The sequence below is a fragment of the Elgaria multicarinata genome, chromosome 8, assembly GCF_023053635.1.
Source record: "Elgaria multicarinata webbii isolate HBS135686 ecotype San Diego chromosome 8, rElgMul1.1.pri, whole genome shotgun sequence".
Taxonomy (NCBI): Eukaryota; Metazoa; Chordata; class Lepidosauria; order Squamata; family Anguidae; genus Elgaria; species Elgaria multicarinata.
Genome location: NC_086178.1, coordinates 90,859,954 through 90,880,249, shown reverse-complemented (window position 1 = coordinate 90,880,249; position 20,296 = coordinate 90,859,954). Strand labels below are relative to the sequence as shown.

General features: G+C 42.9%; 1 protein-coding gene across 1 annotated transcript in view; it reads right to left on the bottom strand.

The window, feature by feature from the left end:
• PALD1 (phosphatase domain containing paladin 1) overlaps window positions 1-9,374 on the bottom strand; it is a 130,116-nt gene extending 120,742 nt beyond the window's left edge. The window contains exon 1 of the mRNA XM_063132999.1: window positions 9,247-9,374. Within this exon, the coding sequence (XP_062989069.1) occupies window positions 9,247-9,260 (14 nt within the window). The 5' untranslated portion in view covers window positions 9,261-9,374. The remainder of the gene's footprint in view (window positions 1-9,246) is intronic.
• Window positions 9,375-20,296: the final 10,922 nt, after the last annotated feature.

The window sequence follows — 20,296 nt, the reverse complement described above, 5'->3', positions numbered from 1 at the left end:
AAGTCTAATGCCAATAAGTTTCATCCAAGGGAGAATTGGGTAAGTGCCAACCATGCTCTTTAAATATTATGTTTCCTCCAACAACACCATCAACTTTCACAGCAGAAGTCAAATATTTATAGGATTATCATCAATCTGAAAGGAAATTGTGAAAAAGGATTCAGCGCAATAAACATCAGGAGGAGTGAAGAAGGAAGAATGTAAACTGAACACAGACAGTGCCCGAAAATGGTAAAGCCTGAAGGCTTGAAGGCTTAATACAATGCTAATGTTATGGACGTTAGATAATAGGCAAACTCCATTTGCAAGCCAGTGCACGATTAGGCAACCTGGTGCCTTCCCATCAGGCCCAGCCAGCATGGCCAATGATCAAGGATTATGGCAACTGTAGTCCAAAGCATCTGGAGGGCAATAGGTGACCTATCCATGACTGGCATAAGGAATTAAATTTTACTTTGGCTGGTCCCAAGAACTCTTCGCCAGTCGTATATAAGAATGTGCTGAGCTTTGCAACATTTTCTCTGTTCCAGCTAAGCCAGTAACAGTCAACTGACTAGCCACAGTTTTTCTGCTTCCTTTGTTTTTAAATTGAACAATTTTAATTTGCTTTTTTAATCTTCTTTCTTTTATTGTTTATACCTATGTCCCCCGCTACCTATGTTAGATAATTGAGCGGTATATACATATTGTAAAGTTGTTGTTGTTGTTGTTGTTATTATTTCAATTAAACCAGGACTCCATAACCGGGTTTTTAAAGAGGCATTTTCTAGTTACATAGTTCTGCCAAGGATGCTATGGTCTGTTTTGATTTCAGTGGGCTTGCCTCACTTATACCGCAGTCCTATCCGGATGCCCATCATCCTCCGAACATGGATGCTGCCAGTCATCCTATGGGAGGAGCTTCAAGATGATCTTCACCTCTGTGCTTCTCCCAGTCTTCATTTTTGCTAGATGGACGTTTTGGCTAGCCTAGGGGCCATAGGATTGTTCTCATAGAGCATGGCCCGAGCATGGCTTTCTACTTTCATGATAAGCAAGAACAACATAATCGTCAAGTTCCTCAAAAGCAAACATATTATATACTGGATGTTCGCCGCAAAAAGAGAAAGATTTACAACACTCAACATTTAATATTCGACAAGAATTCAACGTGTGGGGCAAAATGCAGTGGATTAAATAGCTGTTGTTCTACAGAAAAAGAATAAATAAGACATGGGGAGAAATGCATAATGCTGCTATCCTATATATGCCAACTCAGAATTAAGTCCCATTAATGGCATAAGATTGCAGCCTACAGACCAACAAGAGAAAGGCACAGAAGCTCACAAGAACTTTATCAGAAAGTTTATCTTTAACTTTTGGTTGTTGGTTTTAATGGCAAAATTGAAAGTTAAGCAGAAGTGCTACAATTTGAAAAATAAAGCTTCCCAGTCGTGGCTCTAAGTGCAAGGGTGTCAAGAGCATAGAATCTTTACACTTCCCCCCTCAGGCCCTGGCTTTCGAAATAAGGTCTGTTGCCAGGCTGTTTCCAAGCAACAGAGATTTCCCCTCACAGATTTTTTGCTGTTATTGTTGCTGCCACAATACCACTTATGAGGCTTGAGAGCTAAACAGGACAGGTGGGAAACAGCTCAGCATTAACTTTTCTGGCAAAAGGAAGTCTGCACAGTTACGTCCTGAGGAAAGAATGAGAAGCTGATGTTCTGCAAAACTATTTTTGTAAAGAAGCCACGCAGGTGAATCGTATGGGCACTAATAGCACATGGCAATCCTGTACACAAGATTTCCTGTTCACTTGGGGCAATGGCAAGTAGCCCTGGGGTTTCATTAGACCCCTGAATGAAGAGTTTTGCTCTCTAGAGAGCCAACTTCTAATTATTTAGGGGCAGACAACTTTAGTGGTTCCAGGGTCCAATCCTCCCCCTAGGAACCCACCCACCCCGCACTGCTGCCAAAATTACTGCCGCCACACTGCTGAATTTTAAGGAAAATCACCCTTCTCACCATTCAAAAGGCCCAGGGGGGTGAATGTGATCCATTGTGTGTTGCCCACCCTTTTTTGACATAAATAAGTAAATATATAAATAAAAAAAGGAACTTGGGGGGGGAGAGAGGCCAGATCTTTTCCAGAGGTGCTTCCTCTTCAAGCAGTCCAAGTTAAAGTTATTTGATGTCATCATAAATGTAGTAGTTTAAGGTTAGAAAAACAACACAGTCACAAATCTTCTTTTTTTTACTGGAAGAAACATGCATAATTCAATTGACATTGTATTTGAAGTGGATAAGGAAGTTCCTGTACTGAGTTTTTGGCTTTACGAAGCTCATTAAAATCCCAACTGAAACAAAAAAAAAAAAAAAAAAAATCTTTTTTTGGGTGAAAAGAACATTGATCTAACACTATTACTAACCTTTTCTCAATTCAGGCATGGCACTCCTCATCAACTACAATTTGACAGATGTATTAGGGTAGGTGGTAGGTCTAGATGAGCTGCAGATTCCTCCCAGTCTTGAGGTTCCAAAAAGAGTCAGACTGCATGCAAGCAAGACAGTGGCACCTAGATGTGAGGGGGGGGGCTCTCAGTAATAAATCCCCTCTATACACCATTTAAATGCAGTCATTTACTGTTGTCCTTCTGCACCCCAAATGCAACCACAGGCCGCCTTAAGCTTTCACTCTGTCTACATGTCTTATAATACTAGTTCAAGTGGGCATTCTCTACTTTAATAGCAGATCCGTTCTTTTTATTCACTGCTGTATTCTGCCCAATTTAACAGAAGACAGCTGGTTTTATTATTATTATTATTTTCCAATTGGATTGCATATGAAAACCTCCAAGATGTGGTCTCATGCTGACCTCTCCTGGCAAAATAAGGCATTCCTACCAAGCTGCTTATTTAACAAATATCTAATTTAATTTGATAGGCCATGCTGGCTGGGGATGATGGGAGTTGCAGTCCAACAAAACTGGAGGACACCAGGTTGGGGAAGTCTCGTTAAATGAAGTGACATTACAAGTGGTGGCCAACTTAACATCAGAAGGCAAACAACAGCTGCAGTTCTAAAATTTGGAATAAGCATTTGAGCCGCGGTACATCAAGGGGCTCTGTGCAACTGCTTAAAACACATATTTCGAAGCATGTGTCCAAGTAGTACACTTTTATTTTTATAACACAGGACTGTCTATTAATTAAAGACTTCTTAGTTGACTTTTTAGTACAGTACCTCATTTTGCCCCATTAGGGTGCAATCCTATGGGATCCAGCCTCTGAATTCAGGCTGCACCTCCCACACTGCAGTTTAGCTAGATGGGTGTTTTCACCCAGCTAGCTGCAGTGTCAGGACAGAGGCTGCAGAGGACTGAGTATACAGCAGGCCACTGTTGTCACATACCCTTTCCCTCCTCTCCAAGCTCGTGTTCACAAGCTCAGAGAAGCAGCCGGCACAGTTCTCTTCAGGAAGGGATGGGGAGTTCACACTCCCAGATTCTAAGTTGGAGGACTGTCACCAGCCTCATATCCAGGAATCAAAAAAATCCTATGCACCCCCCACCCCGATATAGTCTAAGGGCCATAGGACCCCTCTCCCCATTGATTCAATTTAAATGTATATGCATTTTTTAAAAAAAAAAAAAATCATCTCAGTAGAAGGCCCTTTTTGAGATACAGAATTAATTTCAACATCGCTTTTGTTTATAAAATTTTAAATTACCATTCATGGTCCTCCTCTCCCATCATCACTAAACAAAATTCCATTGGTGCGTATATTCAACCCCTGGACTTTTTGCCTCCATCTTTCAGATATAAGCTCCTCAGGACAGCAAATTGCCTTTTGGCTTAAATTATTCTGTAACGTGTCATGTCATCAATACTATGAAAATCATAACATACAGTTAGAAGGAAAGGCTCATAAACACTCTGCAGGGCAACTGATCCAGGCTCCCCCAATCTGGTGCATGCTAAACATCTTGGACTACAACTCCCATCATCCCTCGCCAGCCACTTCGAGAGGCAGTCCAACAAAAATGGATGGCACCAGGTTGAGGGAGTCTAGACTAGTCTAACATCCCATTCCCACTGGGACCAACCAGATTGATCCGAAAGTCCACAGACAGGAAACAAGGGCAGAAGTTCACCTCATCCCCCTCCGGGGAAAAACTGGAATTCAGTGGCATACTGCCTTTGAACATGGAATTATTAATTCCATTCCTGATTACAATAATGCAAAAGAACCAAAAAAATAAAATGCCTTTAAGTTACAGCCCCATTAATTCAAGTTAATACTTAACCAGCTATAGTCATAGGCTGCAAACCACACTGAACTCAATGAGGCTTTCTTTTGAGTAGACACCTTTAGCTGACTAATCCAGTGGTGCTTAACCAGTGCTATATACCATCCCTAGGGCGTGATCTACAAATCTTGGGGGGCATTCAGAATGCAGAGGACAAATGAAAGAGTCATCCAGGATTTTAAGCAACCCCATCTCTCCTCTTGCAATGGCTTCTGATAGCCAAAAGAAGAGTTTTTTATACTGCTCACTCCGTCCTGAGGATAAAATCCCAGATTTCTCCCCAGACCCTTTAAAAAGGCAGCACACAGCAACTAGGAACCAAACAGCAACCCCCTCCCCCACCCCACCCCCAAAATTAAACCCACTTACAGTGAGACTATATAAGTGTGATGAACTTTCAGAAAGAAACCAGTGGCACAGTAAAGACAAGGGTGAAACATAGGATCTTTAAAAAAGTGAGAATTGGTCTCACTAGGATTAAGGAGTTGGCTGATGTTCATCATCAATTTAAGGCAGGGGTGGAGAAGCAGAATTGGGCAGTGGGCCAGATGGCCCCAACCCAGCCCTCTGCAGGTCAGGTGGCATCAGGGATTAAAAATTAAGAATATCTGGATTAATCCATTAAAGTTTGCAGCCTCAACAGCACAGATAAATGCAAAAACCATGACACATGAAGCAGTCCTGACAGCTTGGATAGTGACCCTCCATGTAGGGCATGTAGATTTGAACAGAATTCCGAAGTCTTTCTTTATACTTTGAGACTTTGTTTATAACACCTTGAACTAGACAATGTACAGCTGGGGCCACATTTGGACCCCCTGAAGAATTTTCTTTCTGAATGACTACTCCTTATTATAGTATTTACCCATTTTAGGCACCCACCTAATGACCCAGACCTTATGGTTCCGTGCAGTTTCGTTCCGCATTGCTTACAAGACATTTGCTTTTGACCCTTTCGGAACTTAGCCCTGACATGTTCTTCACACAAGGAAGGAAGCTGGGCTGTCTCCCTGGGAATGGGACTGTCTATCACTGGGGTTCCCAACCTAAACCCATTCGTAGCCTAATCAGCATAATCACAGCAATCTTGAAAGGACTGCAAGAACAAAATGGTTGCGATTGCACCCCAAGAACTCAAGATTTAAAAGATGCATATTCAGAGAAGAAATATAAGTAACAGGTGTGGGTTGTGGGGGCTTTGCTACATATAATACACAGAAAAATAGGTGTCGCAGAAATCATGAACACCCTGGACTGTATAAAAGTTAAAACCTCAATAGGCTTCATCTACTGAGTTCCAATATATATGTCTCTGGAGCCAAAAAAAGTATAAGTATCTTTCTCCCAACCATTTATTCCCCCTCTATTCTATCAAATTTATATTTCACTTTTTTACAAGTAAACATAAGGTGACTTGCATAAAATCAAAATACAACATAACACTGACTTTAAAAACCAGCATTACGCACACACAAAATGAAATGTCTTATGGCCCATGAACCTATTTTCTCCATAATGCTAGATTTGTTCACAGAGCACACATGCTCAAAGGAGAGACTAGTAATTCTCTGTCAACAAAGACAACTTCAGGAACAAAGCTAATATTAAATGTTGCTATGTAACTACAACGTACAGATATGTACAACGCTCCACAGGAAAGGATATGAAATCCAGTCTAAAGTGCAAACAGGCCCTAAGAAATGGCAAGACAAATGGCAAGACTTGGAGACCAAACCAAAAAACACCCAATTTCTACAGTACTAGGGCACGTGCATCCCATGTGGAGAAGTGAATGCTTTTTTTGGGGGGGGGGGGAGCCTGAAAAATAAAAAAAAGCAATCCTTGCCAATAATCTCTGGGCGGAAAATGTGGTGTGTGTTTTTTTAAAAAAACTGTCCGGTCCCTTTTTTTTTTTTTTTTTTACAGTTCCTTTACATCTCTAATCCCATGCAGTTCTATTAAATACAGATGCTCTCCATGAAATGGTAGGCTCTGCACGTTTGAGATGGTAGGCTGCAAGCATATGAGGACTTCTTAAAAAAGCAATGAGTAGAGCAAAAAATAGACAAATTTGGAAGCCAGAGCTCCCACATGATTATACATCATCTATGCACTGTCCGCATGACATGTAAGCAAGACACTGTCCATGGCTTGAGACATTTCATCAACAAAATAGCCATTAAAAAGTAATGTTGATGTTGTGTACCCAGTCATACATCTCCAGTAAGATAGATGTCATATGCCAAAAAGCATTTCACTACCCCACCCACAGCCACACCCCAAAATGGGGAAAACTTCAACAGGATTCTGAAGGGGGCATGTTTAAATTCTGATGATGAACATAAAAGGCAGAGTTGTTGAGAATCCCTAAGCTATTGGGAATGAACAAGCATGCTGGTTTGTTCTTGGCTTATGATTCTGGCTTGCTAAATGAGCCACAAGCCAGAGATCCCCCCAGTTTGGATACAATGTTAAACAAACCATGGATGGAAGCTTCCTGGGTTTTTTAGCCCCTCCCACTGACATGCAGAACCAAGTGGGAGCAATCAAGCACCTCGCATCAGCTTACCATCATGCCTGAATGGGGCCAGCGGCTCTCCAAATGACTGGGATAGATAGAGCCTTTTCCAGATCAACTAGCTGAGATCTTTTAACTGGAGGTCTTGAAGGATTAAAATTGGGACATGATGTATTTAAAGCGTATGTTCTACCACTGTGCTATGGGCCCTCCCACCTTTAGCAGACAGAATCAGTGAAGTGCATAGGTCAGCCTTCCTCAACCTGGTGCCTTCCAGATGTGTTGGACTTCAACTCTCAGGTGCTACCTGGGGGATGCTGGGAGTTGTAGTCCAACACATCTAGAAGGCACCTCCCGCCTCCTATTTTTTAAAAAAAGAATGCCCTGATTATAAAAGGGAAAGATAGAACAATAGGTGGGGAAAGGAAAGACAAGACAACCTCAGAAATGGTGTGCTCAGACAGACCAGAGGGCGGGCAAGCCAAGGAATGGAGAGCGGGCTGCCACAGAAGCCATATCACAGAAACCCAAATGCAGCCTGTGCTGACTCAATAGGGCTTAGTTATTATTACAATCATTTGTATCTTGCAGCATAGCAATTGAGGTGAAGGAAAGAAATTCCTACAGTGTTCGGAGAGGATTCATGCAGTAAACACACACTGTGGGTTTGATATGTGGCCAAATTTAGCAGGGAAAGCCTCTAAAATGCCAATTATTGTTCCCAGTCAGTTCACTACTTCTAACTTCCCATGCAAAGACAACGTAATTCCTTCCTACTGGAAGCCCAGCTGCAATACTTTTGTGCTACACTGGAGAGTACTGATTCTATCAGTCATCCCATGGGAAGATGGAGAATGTGTGCTTTTTTCCCCTCCCAGAGGGTATTTTTAGGAAGATGTATATTTTTAAGGGAAAGAGTTCATGGAACAGAACAGAAGAAGAGAAAGGGAAGGTAGGTTCTCAGCATGGTGGATTATTTTGTCCTTCCAGACAAATAAGAAGCAATCACTGACCAAGTGATCAGAGAGGTGTTAAGTAGCAGAGGAAGAACAATAATAGGATATGGTGAATTCTTTTAAACATTCACAAACCACTTAGTTATTTCTTAACACACTTTAAGACTGGACCTAAAACACACACAGAATCGATTTCACTGAAATCTGTAGTACTTACTTCTAGATAACGGCCATAATTCAAGATTCAGGGTGGCTGTTGGTGTTTTATTACAGCTGAATGTAATGAGCTTACCTGGGATTTGAGTTGAAGTTATTCAGGGCTGAAGGAGGGGCTCTCTCTGTACCTACATTGGGCAGGGCTACCAGGTGGTAAATTAAATTAAGCACCACAGCTGGAGCCCTGACCTCCCATTTCATGGGTCTAAACTTTCCACCATCCAAACACAGCAAAAATATCTGACTATTGAACAGCTGATCGAATTCCCTATCCACCCATTCAAAACAAAACCTTGAGCAATTTTGACTAATTTACCAGTCTTTACAGCCTTCCTTATGGTCAAGATTGGATATTTTAAGGCAAAATACTGAATACCCCCACCCACCCTATGTATTTAGGGTCTAGGATGAAAAACTCACAGCCAAGGTTCCGTCTGAAATGCCAGATCCTATGAACATTTGCTAGACCATAAGTCCCATTAAAACAGAGACTTGCTTCAGAATACACATATTTAGGATCAGCCTGTAACTGTAAAGCTGGAATCCTAAGTACCTTTCCTTGGAAATAAGCCGCAACAAATGGACTTAGGCTAGGTCTTCACTACTGTTTTATAGTGGCACTGAAGTGCACTGATAACTGTTGGGGCACATCACACATTCCATATACTGCTTTCATGGTGTTATTGCCTGCTTTTATTCCACATTATCCAAAATGCCATAACAAATGTCGTTATATGTAAGACAGATATGGCGGGGATCGTAATGATTGAATACAAGGTATCTACAAGGTAGATCTACCTACAGGTAAGTATTTAAAAACAAGTAGCGCATTTTAAAACAAACAAACCGGAATGTATGGAATTGGGGGGGGGGGGGGCAGCTGGTCCCCATCCCAGCTATGCACGCTCCCACAAAAGGAAAGCAGGATAGCCGGCTCAGCGACACACCAACGCGATTGGCAGGACATGTGCTTTAGGGTTGTCACATCCAAGAAAGTTTGCAACCCCCGGCTGAGATCCGGCGCCTGATCTTAAGTGCCCTCCCCACTCCCACCCCGGCGACACCTCTCCCCGGGCGGGACCAGCGATCACTGGCGCCGCTGTAGGAGTCACACGAGCTCGGCCACCCCACACCCCCATCCGTCCAGCCCCGCAGTCCTTCGTAGTAGACCGGTGCCTGGACCTCTAACCTCGCCACGAGGCAGCAGCATCAGCAGCACTTCCTGCCGGGAGAAGAGGGACCCCCACAGGCGGGAAGCTCAACTCACCCGAGAGACTGCATCCCCCGTCGGCCCGGAGAGCGGAGCTACGCGGCGAGGGGGCGCCGAGGAGGCAGCCTTTTGTTCCCCGCTCATCAACTCCCAAGACCGCGCACGGCCCAAGGAAGCCGGAGGAGGCCGGCGCGCGCTGACTGGCTGGCTGGCTGGCTCCTTCCGCAGCCCCAACTCGCACGGCGGCTTCTCGGGACCCCCCGCCACTCACCCGCCGCTCTGCCTTCGCCGCATGTGCGTGCTTGCGCCTGGCTCCACGAGAGCGCCGCCGGCTGAGGGAGAGACGGAGGGAGGACCGGGCATGCGCAGCGGGCAGTTCCTTCACAGCTGCAGCAGCTGTTCCTCAGCCCGGGACAGATGGCTCTTTTCAGCACAGGGGAGGCTGGTGGCTCCTATTGAAGTGGGGCTGGGAATCTGCTCTGGGTTTCACTCAACACCAGCCAGAACTCTAAAGGAGCGATCCCAGGTGCTGAACCCAGCCCCCAAAATTAGGGCTGAGTTTGGATGACACGCTAACCAATGTTTGATTTCCATTTTGTTCCTATTACACACACACACCCCAGTTGATTAGCGTGTCGTCTGAACTCAACCTAGGTTTCATCACCTGGGATAACTTCTTTAGGGTTCTGACTTCTGAGTGAAACCCAGAGCAGATTCCCAGGCCCACTGAAATCAGAGCCACCAGCCTCTAGCTACTGCTCTTCGATCCGGACCCAAGAAACAAACACATATGCTGAGTTCAGACGACATGTTAATCAACTGGGGGTGGGGGGTGTAATAGGAACAGAATGGGAAACCGTTGATTAGCGTGTCATCCAAACTCAGCCATACACACACACACGTCCCTCTTTCTTTCTCTGTCTTTACACACCCCTTCACAAAGAAAAACACTTTCATTTTAAGACAAGGGTTGGCAATTTGTGGCCCATCATATGTTTGGGCCTAGAACTCCCATGATCCCTCACCATTAGCTATGTTGGCTAGGACAGATGGGAGTTGCAGGTCAAAACATCTGGAGGGCAACAAGTTGCCCATTAAGAGAGAAGTTTAAGGCAACCTTCCTGTAACCTGATAATCTCCAGATATACTTTAACTCCCATCAGCCCCAGGCAGCATGGCCAATGGTTAGGAATGCTGCAAGTTGTCTCCAAAACACTTCTGGAGGGCACAGGTCAGGGAAAGCTGGTTTAAGACGCTTGCGGATTTACTTGTGTGACAAAAAGCATGGACATTACAATTTAGAGCACCCCAGCTATGACCTCATCAGGGGAAGTATTTCCCACCACAATCCACTGCCATTTCTGCCAGCTATGGGATATTCCCAAAGGCAGAGGAATATCAGAGAGACACATAGCCAAGGCAAATCTCTACAACACATGTGCAACATACAGAACCCTATTAATATATGTTGTAGTAGTAGTAGCCATATTGTTTATCTGATTCCCATTTTTCAACATCATCAGGTCAGTTTTTTAACAAGAAATAAAAAGAACTGGGAAAATTAGTGTATTGATACTTTGGGATTCTGCTCCTTTTCATCCAATCAAGGCATTAAATCCTAGCATACCTGGCTACATAATGTAACTGAAAAATCCATGACAAATTTCAAGACCAGAGGTGGAAATCCAAGTTCCCAAGCAAAACTTTGTCAGTAACAGTAATGCTGCCTTCCTAAAATAATTCTTGGTTTTAACTGAATTGACATATTACATTAGTTTCTTATTACTATATCTTGCTCATTTTCTTCTGCAGCCTTGAGTACAAGCTTGCCTTGTCTGTTACCAAGCAGTATTATAGGAATTACATTAAATATTTGTTATGTGCAGGGTTAGAGTCTAGTCCTAAATACAGTTTAGCATGTAAGTCCCATTAAAATTGGTTGAATTTGCTAGCATGATATAGAGACAACAACTGCACTTTAAAGGAGCTGCTTTCCTTTTTTTAAATAAGAATTCAATAGGTTTGGGTGACCATATGAAAAGGAGGACAGGGCTCCTGTATCTTTAATAGTTGCATAGAAAAGGAAATTTCAGCAGGTATCCTTTGTATGCATGTCACACCTGGTGAAATTTCCTCTTCATCACAGCAGTTAAAGCTGCAGGAGCTATACTAGAGGGACCAGATTTACAAGAGGGCAGGGCACCTGCAGCTTTAACTGTTGGGATGAAGAGGGAATTTCACCAGGTTCTCCATGTATTCAAATGACACCTGCTGAAATTCTCTTTTAAATACAACTGTTAAAGATACAGAAGCCCTGTCCTCCTTTTCACATGGTCGCACTACAATAGGCAATATCCTGTTTATTTGCCATTACATTTTTAATGGAAAATATAAAAAGGTGGGAATTAATTGCAGGAAATGGATGTGAACAACAGCATATCAGAGTACTGTCGAGGTATTTCACACACAGGATCCAATTTCTAACATTCTCATTTGGCAGTCTATAGCAAATATACCCAACAGACTTTAATTGTAACCAAGAAGAATAATGTGCTCATGTTTGAATGTTACTGTATTTATTTATTGCATTTCTATACCACCCAATAGCTCTTCCTCTCCTTAAAAAAGTAGGCATAAAGACCTGAAATGCTACAAGCTGATATTAAATCATCAGTGGTGCATGGCATACCCACGGCATCCCCTCAATCCACTAGCCTAGTAAATATCAAAAGAGGGAGGTAAGGTTGATCTGGCATAATATATTCCTGATAAACCCATGTTGGCTCCTACTAATCAATGCATTGGTTTCTAGATGCTGACAGACCAAACTCTAAATGTGTTCTAGAATTTTGCTTAGTATAGACATCAGGTTGTTGAGGCTGCAGTTTCCTGGATCCACTTTCTACACCTTTTTGAAGTGGGTAAACAACATTTACCCATCTTCAGTCAATCAAAAGCTCAATTGTTTTCCAGGAACTCTCAAAGATTAAAGATGATGATTCTGAAATAATATCCACAAGCTCCTTCAGAACCCAGGGATGTATTTTATTTGATCCTAGAAACTTGAACTCATTTAAAATAGCTAGTTGTTCTCCAACCACCTCCTTATCTACTCTATGCTCCAAGTCCCTCCTTATATCACTTGTTTTATTTGTTCCAGGTTGAACATAACTCCCCTTATGGGAGAAGAGAGAGACAATGGTGCTAGGATATCTACATGATTCTGCCATTTCATTGGACTCAAGCCTTAGTTAGACCTACCTGAAAGTCTGAGGTAGAGGAGGGGAGACCTCGTGTTAAGATTAATGTGAGATTTCACCCTTGTTTATATGTAAGGCACGTCGACCTCAGGAAGAGAGGCATTGCAGCTGCCTTTTTAAATTTTTTAAAGGGGACGGAGCGCATGAACGCTTGTGCGCAAAGGTAAGAGTTTTTTTAAAAAATTTAACTACTTTCCCCGTTCCCCCACCCCCGCTCCTGAGGCCTCAGTCTTCAGCATAATACTCCAGTTTGCTCACCCTCAGGAACCGAGATCTGCTCTGAACATCCCCAGCTGTGGAATGTGGCCCCACCTACAAGCTACAGGCTTTTATAGCAGCAGGCTGAATCCCATGATCCAGCTGCCAAGCCTCCCCACAAAGTTTTTTTTTGGGGGGGGTTACGTTTGGGTGTGGGGGAAGCAGTTGGGGTGGGGGGAAGCAGACACAAAGAAACAGGCTGACTTAGGTGACCTAACAGCCTAACTATAAAGAAAGAGAGAACAAAAGCCCAAACCAGAGAGAGAGAGACATAAAGGTAAGATTTATTGGGGGTGAAGTGCTATGACATATGAGAATTAGGGGAAAGGGATTTGGGTGCCAGTTTGTGGAACCTGTTGAGAGTTCTGGGTCAATTGACACTATTGATGGCAGACTTCTTGATCAAGATGGAGGCTGACTGGGAAAGCTGATGGTCTATGTCAGGGTTAAAGAATTGAGAATGTAGGCCTGTGGAGATTGTGAAAGATCAGAACAAAGCGAGTCTGTAGCCCTGGGTGAGGGTGAGGAAAACTATGTGCAATGCTGTGACATGCCCTTGAGTTAAGGAATATATGGCGGAGAAGGAGAGAGAGAAAGCACAGTTATGGAACCTGTGGAGGTGTTAACTCAGGAGTTCTGAGGTTGCCATATGTGAGAAGGAGGAGGAAGATTGTGTTGAGACATTGTGAGAATGGCTAAGGAGGCTGCCAAGGAATAGAAGACAACTGTGGCGGAGTCTCGTTTAAGTTCAGTTCATTTCTTTACTATCCAATAGCCAAAGCTCTCAGGGCAGTTTACAAAGATTAAAAACCATTAAAAATACATTATATGTAGTATAAAAATCATTTACATACACACACAAAAACAGACAGCACAAATACAGACACACATATATCTTAACATTTTAAAACAATCAACAATAAGAAAAATCCAGGAGAAATGCTATGAGAACGTGTTATTTATTTATTTTATTTATTACATTTATATATCACCCCATAGCTGTAACTCTCTGGACTGTTGTTTGCAAAGATTAAAAAGGTTGGATTAAAAAGCCTGAACATTAAAAATCAATATACAAAATTTAAAAACATAATAAAAAGTTAACATTTTAAACAAATTTTAAACACTCAACAAGGCCAAAGCTATTGGAGTCAGCATATGCTGTTGAATGCCTGGGAGAAAAGTCTTAACCTGGTGCAGAAAAGATAACAATGGCGCCAGGCAGGCCTCATTGGGGAGATCATTTCATAGTTGGGGGGCCACCACAGAAAAGGCCCTCTCCCTTGTTGCTTCTCCTCCGAGCTTTTCTCAGAGTAGGCTCCCGGAGGAGTGCCTTAGATGTTGAGTGTAGTGTACGGGTTGGTTCATGTCAGAAGAGGTGTTCCATCAGGTATTGCGGTCCCAAGCTGTGTAAGGCTTTATAGGTTAAAATCATGCCCATTTCAACTTGCCAGGTGGAAAAGAGCGGAAGTGAATGGGATTTTCCCCTCTCATGGAGAGTGGGGTAGTAGAGAAACAGGACTTTGGGTAGAAACCAACATAAGCCCTACTTAAAGTAGACCCGTTGACATGAATGGGACTTAAGTTAATCATTTTAATGGGTCTACTCTAAGTAGGGCTTACATTGGATTCTATTCTTTGTCAGGGGTTTCCACATGGAAGCACATTCCATCTCTGAAGTGTGCAAAGAGGCTCTGGCATGACCCCGATATAGGGGCGTGTGCTCAGCATCATTTTGGAATCCCAAAGGGGTGGATGAAAGAGCCAACAACTGTCCTCCTTTCCCGATGTGTGTTTATGAACAGAATGAGGGTTTTAATCCTCCTCCTCCTTTCCCGCCTTTTTTCCTCCTTGATCCTCCTCCTCTCCATTTTATCCTCACAACAACCCTGGTGCATAAATAACTGATAGCAACAGTCTTTGGATGAGACACAAAATAAGTCAGGTGCTGTGAATCATCAACTGTAAAGGGATTGTCTTCACCTACTTGTTTTCTAGTATGACTACAGCAATAAAAAATAGCTATTACAGGAGCCAAGGAAAGATTTTTTAAAAAAATATGGATTATGGAACAGGAGACCTGAACCATCCTACAAGGTTTAAAATATTTTATCAGTAGGAGAGGTTCTAAAATTTAGATGTACCACACATACCCCCGCCCCCCTCACAAGCACCTATTCGTGGAGTATTTTGATTAGGAGAGGTGTGCAAGCAAATAACTTAAGAATGAGCTATGCTAACTTCTGCAGCGGGACCCTCAAGGCAAGACCACACCGTCCATGCTCTCAGTTCAGTATAACACTAAATTACCCAAACCACAGGAAATCTCCTTTGAAAAGGTTGTAACCTTTTCCCCCAGGACAATTCTCTGCCAAAAGTGGAAATCCATTATTAACCATACAGGCCAACAATGAAGTTTTCCTAGGCAGCTGTAGGAGCATTAGTGAAAGACACAGATATTGTTGTCTTTCCCCTATGGAGCGTAAGGAGCAGATGTATATCCTGAAACAAGCAGCATTCCAACATTGCCTCCATCTGTCAACATACAACATTCTGAAAGTTTCTCACACACTTTCAGGGGCTTGGGCCAAGTTCCTGTTGCAATGCTCACCACACTTTGACTTATTCCTTCTGATCTGCTTACAAAGTCCCTCATGGTCCTCATCAAGTTAAATTCAAAGATACTTTATTTGTATGCCAAGACATACTAGTATATGGGAAAGTGAAAAATCTTCCGACCTCCCATTCAGACACCCCCCACAGTCTCAATCCACATTGGCCATTACTGTGCAGGCTGAATACACTTCAACCTGGGGAGGAGACTTGTGAAAGTACCCATCTGTAATGTTCTGTACCCACCCACCTGCTTGTCTTGCTTACAGCTGGCAGGGGAGTTTCTCCTCTTTTCAGTAACCTAAACAGAGAGAATGTGGATCTGTGCTTCAGACAAGACACCCAGCGCTATAGAAAACCGAATGGGTTTACAATCCACATCCTGTGGTTCTCCTCTCTGTTTGTGATTGGATTACCTCCAGACCAACATTTACAAAACATTCTGGGGACATGAATAAGTTTCACCCCAGTCATCCTCCATGTATCCATTATTTAGTTGACAGGCTTTGTTCATCCTTACCCAATTAATTACGCATTCCTCTTAACTTCCTTGTGGACAATCCTCTTCAAAAACAGATTAGAATGCATGGAGGATCAAAGCTGGCTAGGGGATGCTGGGCATTGCAGTCCAACACATTTGGAGGTGAGCAGGTTGGGAAAAGCAGCTACAATAATAGAGTAACAGGGCAGTACCACAAAGTTGTGATGAAGTTAATTGGGTAATACCACTGCCTCTGTCAAGGATCCATATAATTCTGTGATGTCAATTGTGACTGGTTGAATGCAGGGTGCCATAAGTAAAGCCATTGCCCCATGGAGCGATGAAGACAATGAGAATTCAACCAACAAAGGCATTGGAATAAGTCTTCATCTGGTGACAGTCCACACACTTTCAGACCAACTCCTGCAATGGCACTAAGTAATATATGGAATGATACTTGTAACTTCTATTGGAATATCTTCTTGGAATCCTTCTTATAGGAAGACAGTAGCAATGCAGGTACTAAAATCTGGATTTTCTTGTGTTGCGTGATAGGGCAGTGCTAGGAACTTGGCCTCAATGAAGTGGCATTAACTATGACTTGATATGTCTCTATGTTAGATGGTCTATCGATAATACAGTTAGCAACCAACTACAATGGCCACAATCTGCCTGGGACCTAACCTGCTAATGCCTCATTGAGCCTGGAAGAATTGGATTTCAAAAACCCGCGCCAAAGAATGGACTTCAATGTCAAGTTTGAGGAGATAGGTTGGGGCTCCTGGATTATATATCCCAAGCAATACAGCCCCTTTCGCCTGTGAGGGAAAATGTCCTGACAGACTAGAAGAGGTCTTGTCATCCAAATCAGCTCCCTGTGAGTAGCCCCACGTGTCTACAAAAGAAACACTCTAGTGGTGGTTTGAAAGAAACTTTACTCTAGGAATGAGTAACTTTCCATCCTAGGGTAGGATGGCTCAGTTCAGCCATGTGGTCCGCAACCCATGAGGCAGGGGACAACAAGAAGAAGGAAGTAGAGGGGAGGAGACAGGAAAGGGAAAAACCAAACATCCCAGCAATCCCCTCCCACCTTGTTCAGGTACAGATTAACTCTTTAGCTCCAGGTTCAGTGACCTGTAGCCTGAGTTCCGCTAACACCCCTTCTCAAGGGCCATAGGTCACTGCACTAGTCCAAATGGGTCATTGCATCAGTCCTATGCCCATCAGGTGCCGCTGGTGCAGCTCCCCCGGTAAGGGCTTGGTCAGCACATCTGCCACCAAACAGGGGAACTGATTTCTGATCAGCCACTGATCCTCTGCCATATAAGGAAAAGAGGGCAGAGTGGGGGGGGGAATCTGCTGGCTGGCTGGGGAACCTCCATGGGCTTTTCAGGCCTGTGTGTTGCAAAAATTGCTCGTTCCCTGGTGTACCAAGTCCAATTCAGCACAAAAGGAGGAGAGGAGATGAAGTATGGGTCAAACAACGTTTATACTACAGAATAAAGAGACACAAGGAGCTAATTGCTGCAAAGCATGTGCCTACCTCACAAGGGAGGTAGTTAGGTTTTATACACTATCTTCTCTGGTGTCAAATATGTAGACACCATCTAACAGGAAATTTCTAGCCAAAAAGAGAATACATGGCATGTTCTTTTGGCAACACAAAGAGATAGGTACTCTCTGTTCTTTAAGAGAACAGTCCCTTGATTTTGCTTATCCGAAGAATGGCTTCTCATAGACATTTTGCAACATTTCGTTAGCAACTAACGTAGCAACTCTGGTTCAGAACTGAGCACTTTTCCTACAGGTGGATTGGAGATTCCCCATTCCTGCTCTAAGGGCATCCAAGATATGCAGACATTTATTAGTATGTAAATGAAAAGGAACACCCCCTTTCCCCCCCACCCTCAAAAAAGAAGATGGTCTGGCAAGGATTTTCAGCTACTTCTAGGACTGTTGGCAGCAGTTAAGCCACAGAATATTGAGGTTATCACTTGAGAGCAGAGGGAAATGGGAAGGAGGGAATTGGCTTGTTTGATCCCCAGAAAGACCATCATATCCTGGAGGGGAATTTGGGTTGAGTGGATGCCTGTTATGAGGTTAAAATATCTCCCTGCGCTATATGAAGAGGTTTTAGGAGAGTGGGAACAAAAAGAGACACTTTCCCCCCTTTCCTGCTTTTGAGAAGCCTCCAACCCCACCACCACCACTATCAATGGTGCTGTGGACGATTTCTAGAGGGTGAGAAAGAAAATGCTGTCCTTCTTCCCTACTCCACAGATCTTCCTCCCCCACCTCTGAGAGCTCTCAACAGCTCAACATGGCTCCTCTTACAGTTTGCCTGGAGCGCTGAATGGGAGCTCTTCTGTTAGGAGCTCCCATTCGGTTATATTGCATTTTTTTCTGGGTTCCTACTTGAACTAAAACAAATCAAGTTCCCAAGTAAAGCCCTAGCTGAAAAACTTGTGCAAACCACACTCTGCCCCTTGCCATTTATTTCACCTTCCTCCTCCTTTGTTGCTCCTCTCTTCTTCATCTTCCTTCCAGCCTGGCCATATTACAACCCACTCCAGAGCCATGACAGCTTCCTTACCTGCTCCCCCCAGCCCCCATCAGACAACTGCAGAATACGCAGCTCTTAGCTCCTCCTTCCTCGGAATCTAGGGCTGAAGTTAAATTTGAGGGCAGCAATACTGACAGAGGCACCCAATTGCTCTCCAGTTGGTGCCCCTCATGAGTCTGGTACTTAGAAGCAAAGGTCCCACTTCTCTACTTGAAAGGCTGGCCCTAGGTGAATTTTTGTTGTTGAGCTTCTGCACATGAATGACTGCCACCAAATAAAAGCATGGCTCCAACACCATATGTAAAAACATCAAAGAGAACTATAAGTAACAACTGCTTCAGTGCAAGGTCTGAAAATAACAGATGCGGCCCTCTGTAAACTATGTGGGTGTGGACCTGATCCAGAATCTAGGAGACCGCTGGGAACCCCACGAAAGAAAAATGGGCCATCTTCACGTTCCTGAAAGGGGAAGCAGAAAGAAATGGGAGCAGAAAATGCTTAAAAACATAGCTAATGCAGGTGTATTTGTTCTGGTGAAGAGAACGGAATAAGGATTAACGTCCTCCTAAAATAAGATCTGAATGTTCTGATGCTGGCACAGGTTCGCAAGAAAACATGGAAGAAAATATAAGCCATGGATCATTAGTATTGTTTTTCCAGCTGTTGGGAAAAATATTTCCTCAATGGGACAATGAATGGCCTATTGCATTATTCAATATGATCATTTGGAATATAATAGTGGACAAAAATAACAACCTATCCAACAAAAGCCTTGTGAAGATTAAGAATGGGATGAATGTGGAAGGTCTCTGGTCACCTTAAGCACCATATAAATACCACATGAATACAATTATTTGCCCATAATTCCGTATCCTGTAGACACTTCTCATTTCTTCATGCCTTATTTGTCTACACAGCCCTATTTGTCTATTGCGTGCATTTGAGGAAGTAGGAGCTGTCGCCTACAAAACATCATGTGAAACAAAGATGCTCCTCTTCCAATTGGCAGTGGTACAGTAGTGCTGTAGCCTTCTGTTTCTGTTGCTCTCATAAACAAATAATGCAGGAAACAATTAATGTAATTACCCTAATTGCTTGTGTGTATTAAGGACCAGCCCAGGGCATTTTTCTGCTTGAAGCAAAGGACAAGACGTCTCTCCGCTACAATCCACTGCTGCAATTCCAAGTACAGAAACCAACTGGACTGGCAGTGGGCGATGGGACAGTATTTTCTGAGGGCACCTGAGGATAACAGGATAGCTGGGTAATTTTATTTATTTATTTATTTATTTAGACATTTGTATCCCAATAAAATAGCCATTAAAAACAATAAAACCAGCAAGAACAACAATAGCAGCAATAACAGTGCTCACCATGGGAAGACCATGGTTAGGGTGACCATATGATCGGATTTGTCCAGATTTGTCCAGGTTTTTGCTGACAAATCCGGAAGGGGGAGGGAAATCCGGATTTTCCCAAAGAGCAGCTCTAATGGGAATTAACAAAAATGCTTATAACTCCATTGTTTTTTAAGATAAAGACATGAAACTTGGCACAATGGTAGCTCTTAGGAAGGGCTTTAGTCATACCAAATTTGAAACAGATCCGTTCATTCATTGATTTTTTAAGATTTTTTAAAAAATTGAGGTTTTAAAATTATTATTTTTAAAATCATCATTTTTAAAGATAAAGAGATGAAACTTTGCACCATGATAGGATTTAGGTACAGCTTTAACCACACCAAATTTGAAACATATCTGTTCATCCATTGATTTTTTTAGAAATTTTTTAAAATTGAGGTTTTTAAATTATTATTTTTTAAACTGTCATTTTTAAAGATAAAGAGCTGAAATTTGGCACCATGATAGCTTTTAGTAGAGCTTTAGCCACACCACATTTGAAACAGATCTGTTGATTCATTGATTTTTAGGA